At 34.2% G+C, this 14,582-nt stretch overlaps 1 protein-coding gene across 2 annotated transcripts in view; it reads right to left on the bottom strand.

Annotated features, from left to right (window-relative positions):
* The window catches only part of LOC123563592 (tyrosine--tRNA ligase, mitochondrial-like), a 30,502-nt gene that overhangs the window by 3,454 nt on the left and 12,466 nt on the right, over window positions 1–14,582 (bottom strand). For both annotated transcript variants that reach the window (XM_053533521.1, XM_045356466.2), the window contains 4 exons: window positions 13,452–13,550; window positions 10,682–10,748; window positions 2,278–2,466; window positions 772–897 (listed from right to left, as the gene is read on the bottom strand). In XM_053533521.1, the coding sequence (XP_053389496.1) occupies window positions 772–897; window positions 2,278–2,466; window positions 10,682–10,748; window positions 13,452–13,550 (481 nt within the window). The remainder of the gene's footprint in view (window positions 1–771; window positions 898–2,277; window positions 2,467–10,681; window positions 10,749–13,451; window positions 13,551–14,582) is intronic.

Below are 14,582 nucleotides of genomic sequence, written 5' to 3'. Positions count from 1 at the left end.
CAAGATAGAGTGAAAGTGCATCAAAACTTAACTTGAAATTCTAAGTAAAAAGGGGGATAATTCATGAAATATTGGTGTGAGAGTTATGGACCTTGTGCCATATGATGTGGGTGATGATGAGGAATAACTATTTTAAGTTTGAAACAAATCCATCAAGTAATTACAGAGATAAAGTGAAAGTGCATCAAAACTGTAACCAAAGTGAGGACGCGGAAGAAGGCCGATGCCAGGTCGAGAGTCGGACAGCTCTCCATACTTCGTATAGTCAAGCTAAAAATGCAGTTCATATTGTCTATACTGCCTTCTGTTTATGTCCCGGATTTCACGTGAAAAAAAACCCAACTTTTTGACTGACCAATGGACATACAAAAAATTTAATGTAGAAAATCTTAAAAATGTGGATATTCTCCGTAATGTCTTCTATCTATGTGCTAAGTTACATGCAAAAATCTCTTCTTCTTCTCAAGTTATAACAGGATCCACTTTTTGTCATATTTCAGGACTATCTGTTACCATAGCAACCATATTTTTTCTACAACAAAATAAAATGACATGCATATCCTTCATAATGCCATTCTATCTGTATACAGTGTCAAGAATTTTTTTTTATCTTTTTGTTACAATGCAGGATCCCCTTTTTTTTGTGCTGATGGGACAAGCAGACTGGTGGGCGATGGCAAACCGAAAGTCTCCCCTAGTGAAACATTTGTAGGGGACCCATAAATCATAATATAACACTGAAGTGTTCATAGTTTTATGGTGAATACCTACCTATTCGTAGTAAAGTGATATTATTTGGTAAAATGTGCTGCCCAAATGTAAGCAGGAAATCAGGTTCTGTAACTCTTGCATGGTTAATATAAATTCCTCCTGCTTTGATAATTCTTATTGCATCAACTGAAAGTGAAAGTGTGAACAGTGAATTAGACCTATCAGCTGAAAGTATGTGGGAACAGTGCATTAGGTCTTCTGTTTGATAGATATATTAGTGGGGACAGTGTATTAGGTCTACTGTTTGACAGATATATTAGTGGGGACAGTGTATTAGGTCTACTGTTTGACAGATATATTAGTGGGGACAGTGTATTAGGTCTACTGTTTGACAGATATATTAGTGGGGACAGTGTATTAGGTCTACTGTTTGATAGATATATTAGTGGGAACAGTGTATTAGGTCTACTGTTTGATAGATATATTAGTGGGGACAGTGTATTAGGTCTACTGTTTGACAGATATATTAGTGGGGACAGTGTATTAGGTCTACTGTTTGCATTAGGCCTACTCTTTGATAGATATACTAATGGGAACAGAGCATTAGGCCTACTGTTTGATAGATATTATTAGTGGGAACAGTGCATTAGGTCTACTGTTTGATAGATATATTAGTGGGAACAGTGCATTAGGTCTACTGTTTGACAGATATATTAGTGCGAACAGTGCATTAGGTCTACTGTTTGACAGATATATTAGTGCAAACAGTGCATTAGGTCTACTTTTTGATAGATGTATTAGTGGGGACAGTGTATTAGGTCTACTGTTTGATAGATATATTAGTGGGAACAGTGCATTAGGTCTACTGTTTGATAGATATATTAGTGGGAACAGTGTATTAGATCTACTGTTTGATTGATATCTTAGTGGGAACAGTGTATTAGGTCTACTGTTTGATAGATATATTAGTGGGAACAGTGCATTAGGTCTACTGTTTGATAGATATATTAGTGGGAACAGTGTATTAGGTCTACTGTTTGATAGATATGTTAATGAGAACAGTGTATTTAAATCTACTTTTTTATAAATATTTTTGGGTGAACAGTGTCTAAGATCTTCTTTTTTGACAAATGTGTTACTGTGAACACTGCTAAGTGCATTGAACTATCAACTGAACATGTAAATTAGATCTACTGTTCCATGAAAAAATTATTGCGAACAGTGCAATAAATCATTTTTTTTCACAAATATGTTACAAAACCTCCAGTTTTGAGATTCTGAATTTATCTCACTAACATTGTTAGTGTAAGAAGTGCTATAGTTTTATCAACTGAGAGTGTGAACAGTGCATCAGAAACAGTGTTTCAGATCTACCAACTGAAAATGAGTGTGAACAATGCATTAGATCTATCAACTGAGAGTATGAACAGAGCATCTGAGTATAAACACAAACTATTATCCTATATAAACTAGAATAAACTTTAGTTAATGAGAATAAACACAGAACTTAATCCTAACTTAACTGAGAGACAGGTTATAAATTTATTCCAATTTAAATTAGCATACCTTCTCTATCAAACGTTTTACTTTTCATGACTAGATTCAGGACTGTCATATCATGTTGGATGGGAAGATCTTTGGTAGGTGCATTATGGAACAACCTCTGCATTTCATTATCTGACAGATTGAGCAGGGGCTCAGGACTGTCACTGAAGAATGCATCTGTCCACCTTCTAGCCTCCTGTAAACCAGTCTCTGAAAGTATACAAGTGGAAAATTATTTTAACTGTATACGCAGCAAATATGCATAAAACAAGAGCACCGCAAAGCGGAGTAATATATACGCCCGAAGGTAAGACATTTGATGCCTAAGTGTGACCTTGACCTTGAAGCAAGCCATCCGAAGCATGCGCTCTGCATGTCGTCTTGATGTGGTGAACATTTGTGCCAAGTTTCTTCAAAATCCTTCAAGCAGTTCAAGAGTTACAGAGCAAACACGAAACAACATCATATGACCTTTGACCCCTAAGTGTGACCTTGACCTTAAAGCGAGCCAGCCCAAACATGCACTCTGCATGTCGTCTCAATATGGTGAACATTTGTGTCAAGTTTCTTTAAAATCCTTCAAGGGGTTCAAGAGTTACAGAGCGAACACAAAATTGCTAACATATGGACGGACAGATGGACACCGGCGTCATAACATAATACATCCCTTCGGGTGTATAAAATCAACAATGCATTTTCCTTCAGGAATAGAGCAAGATACTTTTATCTTGTTAATCAATCAGGAAATAGAACAACTTTCTGATTCTGATAATATTTTTTTCCCAGTAGACATGTAATTTTCAGTGAGATATGATCTTAATAAGAACAGTTATACCATAAAGCTACTCATTTGGAATGATTTTGTTTTCTTCATTTCCGCATAGTGTCTTTTCAAATGTTTATCATTCTGACATTGAGAAATAACAAAAGAAGTGGAAATCAAAGTTAAGATATTTAGATAGAAACTAAATACTTCCTACATTAATGTTGATTTGTTCATTATTGTTGTAGTTTCTCATAATATTATTTATTCACTTTAAAAGATTCTTTTTATAATTTACATGGACATTTTGAGGCAATGCCACAATCCTGTCTGTCAGTTTGTACCAGGGGCTACTTTTTCATATTATACCATCTTAAACAAATTTTGAACTAATTTTACTTTTAACAAAATAAAGTACAAAGTCGTGGCTTTATAAAAAAAGAGTAAAGTACATGATCAATACAGGAAGTATTTCTATTGGGATGGTTTTATCAGTAAATAAACACACAAAACATGCTTTTTATCTTCTACAGTTTAACACCTGTATGTGATCTTGATATTTCATTCATATCAGTGTTGTACATAAATAAATCCTCTCCAAGCATTTATAGACTGCTAACCAGAGTTTCAAAGCTAGTTTGAACAATTTTGGTTCTTGCTAGAAAAATATCTGTAAAATTATTTCACAGTTGGACCAGCACTTTAGGAGAAAAAGAATTTTTCTACTAAATATACATATATGAACCACTATTCTTAATTCTAACACGACCAGCAAATAACCTACATACATGTAGAGCAAAATCTATCTCGGGTTATTCTGCAATAAACCAGTCGCGTGCAATGATATGTCATCTGATACAGGTGCGTAGCACGGTTGTAAAAAGTAGTTACCATTTTTTCTAAACTGTTGTACTTGTATGTCCTGTTAGAATCAAAATAACAAGTTTCCAAGTGTGATTTATCGTAGAATAACCCGAGCCTTCGTGATATATTCTTACGCATAGGAACTCAAAACTCGGGTTATTCTATGATAAAACACGTTTGGGAACTTATCATTTCTTAAAAAACACAGGGAAAAGCAACTACCATTACACCCCCTGACTGCTATATTTTTGTAATATCAGAATAATTTGAAGACTTTGTAAAGCATCACTACAGAAACATTTCTGTTAAACTGTTTCAAAATCAGATGGTCTAATGAAATCCTTCCAAAACCAGTAACAGAGTTTACAAAATGAGTTTTTACATTACTTTGTACATCTGGTCATAACATTCAAGCCTTTTTCTTAAAAATGTCACCAAGGATGTCAACTTATTCATATGAATATGAAATAGTGGAGGCCTTTATATGTATATAAGCTTGAAACCATGCAACATGTTACAACATAATGAAAAGGTCTGTTTCAGGTCACATTGTAAACTAATATTTATCAAAATTCATATACTGATTAGGTCTTTTTTCAATATTTTATTCACAGAAAAGTGCTATAAAACTCTGTAAAAAAAATATATCCAAAATGAACTATTCGGATACTGGTACACTTTCGGAATGTCGTCTGAAAGTGTTTTTTACTTGGTTTACTTGATGTAGAGACCGTACTTGAGCTCTTCGCGTACTCTGATTTTTGCAAATAAAGTGTTTTTTACAAATGCACCGGTTATGAGTAACAAGAGCACCGCCTTGCTGGTGCTGACGCTCATCTGATCTTTTTTGTATAATAGAAATATTGTCCTACCCATGATTTTCTAAGTCTAAAAAGGGCTATCATTCTTGCAAAAAGCAGGATAGAGTTATGTTTCTTGATGTACAGTGTCCACTTATGATGGTGAAAAACTGTTGCAAGTTTTAAAGCAATAGCTTTGATAGTTTATGAGAAAAGTTGACTCAAAAATAATACTCAACCAAGAAAATGATTTTCTAAGTCCAAAAGGGGCAATACTTATTGCAAAAAGCTGGATGGAGTTTATTTCTAAGGTTGCTTGCTGTACAGGGTCAGCTTATGATGGTGAACAAGTGTTGCAAGTTTCAAAGCAATAGCTTTGATAGTTTAAGAGAAAAAGATGACCTAAACATAAAACTTAACCAAGAAAACTGAATTTTTCTGAGTCCAAAAGGGGCCATAAATCTTGCAAAAAGCAAGATGGAGTTATGTTTCTTGCTATACAGGGTCAACTTATGATGGTGAACAAGTATTCCAAGTTTCAAAGCAATAGCTTTGATAGTTTAGGAGAAAAGCTGACCTAAACATAAAAACTTAACCAAGAAATCTGATATTTTCTAAGTCCAAAAGGGGCCATAAATCTTGCAAAAAGCAGGATGGAGTTATGTTTCTTGCTGTACAGGGTCAGCTTATGATGGTGAACAAGTGTTGCAAGTTTCAAAGCAATAGCTTTGATAGTTTAAGAGAAAAAGTTGACCTAAACATAAAACTTAACCAAGAAATCTGATATTTTCTAAGTCCAAAAGGGGCCATAAATCTTGCAAAAAGCAGGATGGAGTTATGTTTCTTGCTGTACAGGGTCAGCTTATGATGGTGAACAAGTGTTGCAAGTTTTATAGCAATAGCTTTGATAATTTAGGATAAAAGCTGACCTAAACATAAAACTTAACCAAGAAAACTGATTTTCTAAGTCCAAAAGGGGCAATAATTCTTGCAAAAAGCAAGATGGAGTTATGTTTCTTGATGTACAGGGTCTGCTTAAGATGGTGAACAAGTATTCCAAGTTTCAAAGCAATAGCTTTCATAGTTTAGGAGAAAAGTTGACCTAAACATAAAACTTAACCAAGAAATCTGATATTTTCTAAGTACAAAAGGGGCCATAAATCTTGCAAAAAGCAAGATGGAGTTATGTTTCTTGCTGTACAGGGTCAACTTATGATGGTGAACAAGTATTCCAAGTTTCAAAGCAATAGCTTTGATAGTTTAGGAGAAAAGCTGACCTAAACATAAAACTTAACCAGGCAACGCCGACGCAGACGCCGACGCCGACAACCGCTCAAGTGATGACAATAACTCATCATTTTTTTTCAAAAAATCAGATGAGCTTAAAATGTAAACAATGGACTCTGTCTTTGAATCACTGGAATGAATGAATGACAGTTGATCTTAGTCTTAATATTGATTGACAGTGAAATCTAATGACTTCGTGCAATGCAGAAAGGTATTTAGTTTGTAACTGTAATTTCCTATCAATTGAAATCCTCTCAAAACTTGTAAAATTAGTGCTTAAATTTTGACAAAGCCCGCTGTCTTTGCCGTTAGCCTGCTGCTAAAAGGGCACATATAAAATATTCAGTGTAAGTTCATACTTAAACAAACACGTCAGAGAAATTTGGGCAGTTTTGACCTATAAGAATGTTGGCAAAACAAGATTATATTTTTTCTTAACACAAAAATTGCTGTTAGTAACAAACATGTTATTGTCACGAAATTGTTCCAGTTCACGTAATGTAGTGGGTGCACTTAAACTGCCTAGTTATAGCTACTGCTGTTATAGAGAAGTGGTAGAGTGTCTGCCTTGGGTGTGAGAGGTCCTGGGTTCGAGTCCTGGTCAGAGCTGAAATATCTGCATTCTTTTATATCAAGTATTTGTACGTTAGCAGACTGTTCCAGATGTTCTACACTTTTAGTGAACAGTATCATTACTTAGCAATTCCAGATCATTGCTGAATGTTAAATGAAATACACCCAAATAGAAAATATTCAATATATTATGTCCCTTTGATGATTTTGCTCTCCATGTTCAAGAAGAGTTACATTTCCTTGATCACATAATTTTCTTTTTTATGAAAATATTAAATGCTCATTACTATATGCTTCTGGTTAAAATATTGTCAATACATCTATTTTTGAGAAATATATGGACATTTGCCTTCATTTCAAAGCTTTTTAACTTCATATCAGTCTATGAGTTGAAAAAAATAGGAACTATCTCTACTTGATGCATTAGGGTAAACCAGAGACAGTTCCTTAAATTTTGATGTTACTTATCATAAAAAATACGCTGACTGTCAGCTTATTTGAAGGAATTACAGAAAAATTGCATACAACATCGGGCGTAATTAGTATTATTAACAGATATTCTAAACTTATTTTTGCTTTTGAAATTCATAAAATTTGTCTATTTTCCAGTTGAAATTACGGAAGGATCAGACTGCACTGATATACACTTATTATTATATTAAACAATGGTCTAATTTAAGGCTTGCATGAAGAAATCATACAGGGCGCTTTTCACGTGCTCGGTAATCAGCTGGCCGCTTGCAGACAATTCATAAACTGGCACCATTTTGACAATATAAAGGTTCAGTACTCTTTATGGATTAATTTTAACACTTCATTGATTCTCATTAACTGTGTGCACTAGCCATGACTTAATTTGCTGATCAAAAATCGGCAAGTCATGTCTACAGGATAAAGGGCTGGATTTAGCAGAAGATCAATGGCAGGAATGCGCATTTAAGGGCAGCGTGGCAGCAGTTAAAAAGGGCAGGGCAGGGCGGGGCGCCCCACTGCATCGCTCTAAAAATAACACTATAGATTAGCAGATTATGACACAAGTGAAATTTAAGAAGTTTCTATATTTTAGCTCTGGCTGCAATAATTTTTGATGAATCAAAAGACAATCTTTGAGGAGGGTCACCCATGAAACATGTTTGTGAAGTCTTTTCAAAGTCAAGCCAGCAATTTAGAAGGGCTAGTCCATGTTGTTTTGAAGATATTTCTGTTATTAGCCCTGGCAGCCATGCTTTTGAAGAATCAGAAAATTACTCTTAGTGGAGAGTTCTCACAAGCAACATTTCTGTAAAATTATTTTCTTGCCAAATCAGAACAATCTGAAACATTTTTGTTGACAGTCACTAAAGGAACATTTGTGTGGAATCAGGCCAGCAGTTTCTGAATAGATTTTTGGTGTTTGCTATACACATACAACCATGCAGAAAAAAACCTAGCCCCACATCCTAATTGCTAAGCTTTTCAATAAAGCAAAATAACTGAAGAAAATGTGTAAAGGGCCAGTTTAGGAATATTTCTTTGAATTTATTATGACACTGGTCCAAGTATTTAGAACGAGGTTTTTTAAGTGTTTCCTTTGCATTGCCATGGCAACTGGAATTCTACATGGGTGACTACATATGAAGGACACCTTAGGAACAATTCCATGCAGTCTGGTTGATATTATCCTGGTAGTTTAGCAGGAGATGTTATTGAAAGAAATTGTGAATGGACAGACAACAGATAACCAATGATACTAAAACCTCACCAGGAGCTAGTATATGCTATATCAATTACTTGATAAAATTATGTGACAGGCTAAGGAGAGGAAAACGAAAAAAGTTTTACTGGTCCAGTGCCTAAATCCGGACACTTTTGGTGGGTTTTTGACTGTAACTTTGCATTATGAAACCACACGTGCATAAAATTTTAACTGTATAATGTTAGGTTCTTTATAAATCTCTTTGCAAAACAACAATATCGTATATTGCTGATTTCATCATAAAAATGTCATCCGAATTGGGCCAGTAAAAGCTGTCAAAATTGACCTTCGGAGTCCTTAAATATTCGGACACTATTTGGGTATAAAATGCAACGAATATGTGCACCCAAAAATAACAATAAACACGACTTCGTTTAAAATAAAGCAGTCGAATACAGTCCTGTAAATATATACAAATATCTCGTCCGAATAAAATTTTATTACCTGTTTATCACGTGATCATACGGACTAGTTTCTAACTTTATATAATTGTCAAATATAACAATAATATAGTAAAATTTTTCTGAGCAAAAATTAATGTTTAAAATTATTCTTTCTTACATGTTTATTCTGTCGCTGTTGTTAAACATTTTGACACAAATACCCGGATCATTATAATGACACTGTGCCGATTTATCTAATGAATGCTGGAAATTTTTCTCTATTGAATTAATTGATATGTAACAGAAATTGGTTAAATCTTTTAAATAAATACTGAGGGTAGTACAGAATTCTAAAACATCTTTTTACATCAGTTTCGATCAGCAAACAAAAAAGAGTCGTCTGCAATAGGCAGAATATTTTTCTTATTTAATCAGTACCTCTTCGCACCTCAAATAACTGGCGCGCGCTGTATGACGTCATCCCCCAACACACACAATGTTTACTTTATGCGGTGCGGATATTTGAAGGTAGGTTTTTCTGGAAAAGCTTACATTCGTACACTATTGTTGACAGCTGGTCATCAAAGCTTTCGCTTGCGTCGATTCTATTCATTTCAGTAAAAAATCATGATCGTAAAGCATTTTTAAACGGTGTCCGAATAATTAAGCACTGTCCGGATTTAGGCACTGAACCAGTAAACAAATACTTAAAAATTGTTAGGTCTCTATCTGTTTAATCTCTAAACATCTTACATTCTTGTACATGAGAGACAACAAATCAATTCATTCCCTGAAATCACTAATTCCAACATAAAGTTTTATTGATAATTTGCAACCTTAAGTTATTTATAAAAGGTACTATATTAGGTACTTATGCCATACAGGGAAAAAGTCCTCAAAAGAAATCCTAGCCTAACTCTGAAAATTGGGTTATATTTAAGGGCAGCTTCCTATAGATTTTAATCAAACAAAGTATTTCTAATGTATCTAAAATAAAATCAATTAAAGAAAATATCAGTATAATTTCTTTATTAACATGCATGCAGTACATAATAAAGCAGTCCAAGAAGCATTTTATAAATAATTGCCTTAACTGTTTATAAATTTTGAGCAAATACTGATGATAGCAAGTACCCCACCCATCTGCACTAGCATTATGAATACATATATGTTTTTTCGAATTCCTTATCAATGTTTTCTTTTCTTGTTTCTGACTTTGGTGTTCAAACCCTTTTAAAGTTTAATGCCAACCAGCTTATTTAACAAATACTTATGTATCAATTTGGTTAGAAATTCTATGTTCTGAATTTTGACACCACACATCTTTTTTTACAAAGACACTAAAATACTAAATGTTGTCAACCAGTACTTGCTAGAAATCTTAAAAAATATATTTTTTGCTGATATTCAAAGCAAACAAATATACTTCAGAGATGTAAAAGGCATGACCAGAAACTGTATGGAGGCATTGAGGATCTGCGGCAAACCACAAGTTTCATCGAGGCTATGGTCTGACAGTGTAGTAGCGAAAGACAAGAAGAAGAAGAAAAGCAAACATTCATGCTATAGTATACCAGTAGTAGACCAATGCAGCAAATGGTCCACAGTAATGGACATAATATGTATTAGAGTTACTTCAGAATTCCAGATCCAACATCTCAAAAATGTGCCATGATATTTTTGAGGACTTTTTTCCTGTGTTTCATTTCCTCCCATACTGCTTATTCCACAAGAAAAAGTCTATGTTGGAATTAGTTTAACCCCAAAAGTAGTTTCAGAGGAAGACAAGATGTTTAAGTAAGTTGTTGAAAACAAGGCTACTTCAATATGGCCTTGCAGGTAAAACTGTAACAAAGCTGTTTTGCTGACAGCCATAACAACACCCAGGAGAGTAGAATAGCTCCAACTATTTTTCAGATAATCAAGCTAAAAAAAGGGAATTAAGGATTTAAAATTAATGTCCATTGAATTAGAGTAATCTTAAGGCACACTTTTAGAAAACAAATATTTGAAAAGTTACCTCCATGCACTAATAGCAGAACTTTTTCAGCTAAAATTTTCTGTGCTTTTCTTTTTTCTGGTTCAAACTGTAAAAATAAATTGTATTATGAAATAAGAAATTGCTGGCTTACACAAGAACATGACTCGTCTTACTGGTAAATTGTATATTCAATAAAGTAAATTGTTGCTGTTAACCTTTCATTCATGTTTTGTGGAAAGTATTGTGACAATACAGACATATAACAACCTGGCAGAGGGATTCAAAGGAACACTTGTGTAATATTATTTTAAAATCAGGCAAGCAGTTTCTGAATTAAAGATTTTTTAAGGTTCAACTGTATGTATATGAGGAAATTCTCCAAGCCCACTAGCGGCCATCTTTCTTACAAACATAATAAATTTGTACAGTCTTGATACAGGTCACCTGACAAACATTTCTGTGAAATTATTTTAAAATCAGACCAACTTTTTAGGATATGATCTATTTTCAACTTTGACAACCATATGGGTCAAACAAGACGGCCATGATGGCCGTATATCGCTCACCTGAGTAGAGTTGCTTGCTTGAACAAATTTCCTAGCTTCAGCTTTAAAAACATAAAAAAATTAGGAGAGTGGGTCAAGGTAAAGATTATGCAAGATTACTTTTGAAATCTGTAAAAAAATACTACAGGTGGTCCAAATCTTTTTGCTGTAGCTTAAAACAAGAAAGTAGGTCAGTAGGTCAAATTGATGGTCACTGAAAGTCAGTTTAAAGATCGGCATGCAAAACAGTACATGTCATCCAATTTTCAAGGTTGTATCTTAAAAAACAAGAAAGTAGGTCAGTAGGTCCCAGTCATGGTCACTGAAAGTCAGTTTTAAGATTGGTGTGCAAAACTGTACATATCATCCAAATTTGATCATGGAATCCAAGATATATTTTTGTTGAAGATATTTTCAAAGTTTGTATCAAACCATAAATGAAGTCTCTATATGGCTGCAAAAGCCAAAATAGCAAATTTTGGCCCATTAAGGGGACATTACTCTGGAACCCATGACGGGATCTGGCCAGTTTTCCAAAGGAACCAAGATATTATGCCAATACAAGTTGTGTGCAAGTTTGATTAAAGTGTGGTCTCTCGTGTTCACAAGCCAAAAATAGCAAATTTTGGCTCTTGAAGGGGCCATAACTCTGGAACCCATGACGGGATCTGGCCAGTTTTTGAAAGGAACCGAGATATTATGCCAATACAAGTTGTGTGCAAGTTCGATTAAAGTTAATTGCAAAATGTGGTCTCTATTCTGTACACAAGCCAAAAATAGCAAATTTTGGCCCTTTAAGGGGCCATAACTCTCGAACCTATGATGGGATCTGGCCACTTTTCAAAAGGAATCGAGATATTATGCTAATACAAGTTGTGTGCAAGTTTGATTAAAGTTGATTGCAAAATGGTGCTCTCTATCTTGTTCACAAGCTAAAAATAGCAAATTTTGGCCCTTTAAGGGGCCATAACTCTGGAACCTATGATGGGATCTGGCCACTTTTCAAAAGGAACCGACATATTATGCATATACAAGTTGTGTGCAAGTTTGATTAAAATTGATTGCAAAATCTCTATCATGTTCACAATAAACTGTGGATGGACGACTGGTGATCACAAAAGCTCACCTTGTCACTACGTGACAGGTGAGCTAAAAAGGTATATCTGAATAAAGTTACCAGTACCTCACAATATTTCTAACAAGATGATTTTCAAAGTTCCCACGTTATCTCTATAGGTAAAAGAAACCAAGCCCTCTGGCTGCCGAGTTTTATTTTGATAAAAAGTAAATGGTCAACAAAGAATAATCAATTACATGTGAAAAACTATAATTTGAAATCAGGCATACAAGTTCAGACACGACAACTGTTTAAAGTTCCATCTACATTCATACACGAAAAATGATGTGCACTTTTTTTTGACGAATGACTTGAATGATTTTGGTACTTATCCCGTGAACTTATGGTCAGACCTTTCTAACAGGACAAATTTTCATCCTAGGAACATTCTATGAAACAGTTTAAAAATTAATGAGATGTTCCTTGACGATTTTTTAACTTTTACCACTGGAGGCCATGTGTTTAAATAAATTGTAAGAATTTCATTTTTACTCTTCATATAAGGCCACCCAAAGAACATTTGTACAAAATTATTTTAAAGCAAGGCAAGCAGTTTCTAACGAGTTTTCAATAATATACCAACAGAAAAAATCACCAATCCATCAAAGAGAAGAATCAGAATAGTCCAGTTCTTACCAATAGATTTTTAATGTTTCCACTATCTATATATTGGAAAAAGGACCATGCCTTCTAGTGGCCATGAAATGTCACGAATAAAAAACAAAATTAAAGAGTCTTGGTAGGGTGTCATCCAAGTAACATTTCTGTAAATCTATCTGAAAATTAGACCTGTAGCTTTGGAGATGTCATTTGGAGATCTTTCTATTTTTAGTTCTGACAGCCTCTAAGTACAACCAAGACAAACATTTTGGACAACTTTGGTAGATGACCATCCAAGGAACATTTATGGCAAGTTTAAACAACTTTTATCAAATGGTTTCAAAGGAGATGTTGCTTAAAAGTGTAGCCGGACATACAACCAATAGTGTGAGGTCAAAATAGCTCTCAGGGAACAGGACATAGAAAAGTTATAATTCTTTTACACATATTTTAAATGTACTTTCTCATTAATCACAGTAAATGGGACTTTTGCAGTATATTTTAGAAAGCAGGTAGCTGTGGAATGAAAATTTATACAGAAACATACCTGGTGATTTCTCAGTATACTGTCTACATCAGCATCTGGTAAAAAGGTGAACAGCTTTAGATACTTTCCAACATCTGGGTCCTTGACATTCAAAAAATACTGAAAAACAGAAAAAAATCCAAATTAATCATACATGCCCAGCTTTCACTTTATCATCAAACTGAGAACTGTCTTTTTACAATTTCTGAAATTTAACACTAATATCATAATCTTTTTATGGTCCACACTTTGATTTCAGCAATATTTGTGAAATTCTAATGTGATCTTAAACAACTATCAACTTGTGGGTATGAGGCCAGATCATCATGTAGGCCATCTGTATAAGCTATTGTTGTTCTTCCCTGGACAGTCGTATCTTTTTCCAAATCATATGTAATTTAATCGAGGTCAAATCCAAAGTATGATGACGACTTTCTTTTGTAAGGAAAAAAACCATTAGAACATTCAAGTACAATTCTATGATAAAACTAGAGTTGTCAGATCTAAATTTGTGATAACTCATACCACTGCACACTGAGGATATATTGGACTCTGTCACTTGTAAGTCATAATGATTTCACCTAGATAAGCTTCAGTACATAAACCATTATACTAGGACAACTCAATACAGAATTTACTTTACCTCTAATGATAAGTGATGTCCCTTTTATAGTAGATGCCATTTGCAAATAAATGTTGCACTACAGGAAATTGTTAATAACTGGTGAGATAGAGCGTTACTTTTATTATCTATCGTAAGGTTTACTACAGTTTACACACTCAGTTAAATCTTTTAGAAAATATGATTTAGTCAGGTAAGATTTTTCCATCACAAATGCCATTGCTTAGAGATTATTCATTTTGCCTAGAGATTAAATACAATAGAGGTCAGAAGGTACAGAAGCTGGACACAATGTAACCTGGTGTTTGATCTTGGAAGTTATGAAGTAGAGAACTTTTGGTCACCTATACCGACATAATAAAGGATAAACTTAGAACAGGTTACTTGAAGAGCTTGGGTTGCAAACAGATCAAGTCAACTAATAATCCAAACAAGGATTTGAGCTCTTCCGCTGTAAAGAAGTAATGGATGATCACATATGACTAAAAGATGGACATTAGGTGAACTAATATAGCATAAAATACAATTAT

The sequence above is a fragment of the Mercenaria mercenaria genome, chromosome 2 (assembly GCF_021730395.1).
Source record: "Mercenaria mercenaria strain notata chromosome 2, MADL_Memer_1, whole genome shotgun sequence".
Lineage (NCBI taxonomy): Eukaryota > Metazoa > Mollusca > Bivalvia > Venerida > Veneridae > Mercenaria > Mercenaria mercenaria.
This window is presented reverse-complemented; position numbering and strand designations above follow the sequence as displayed.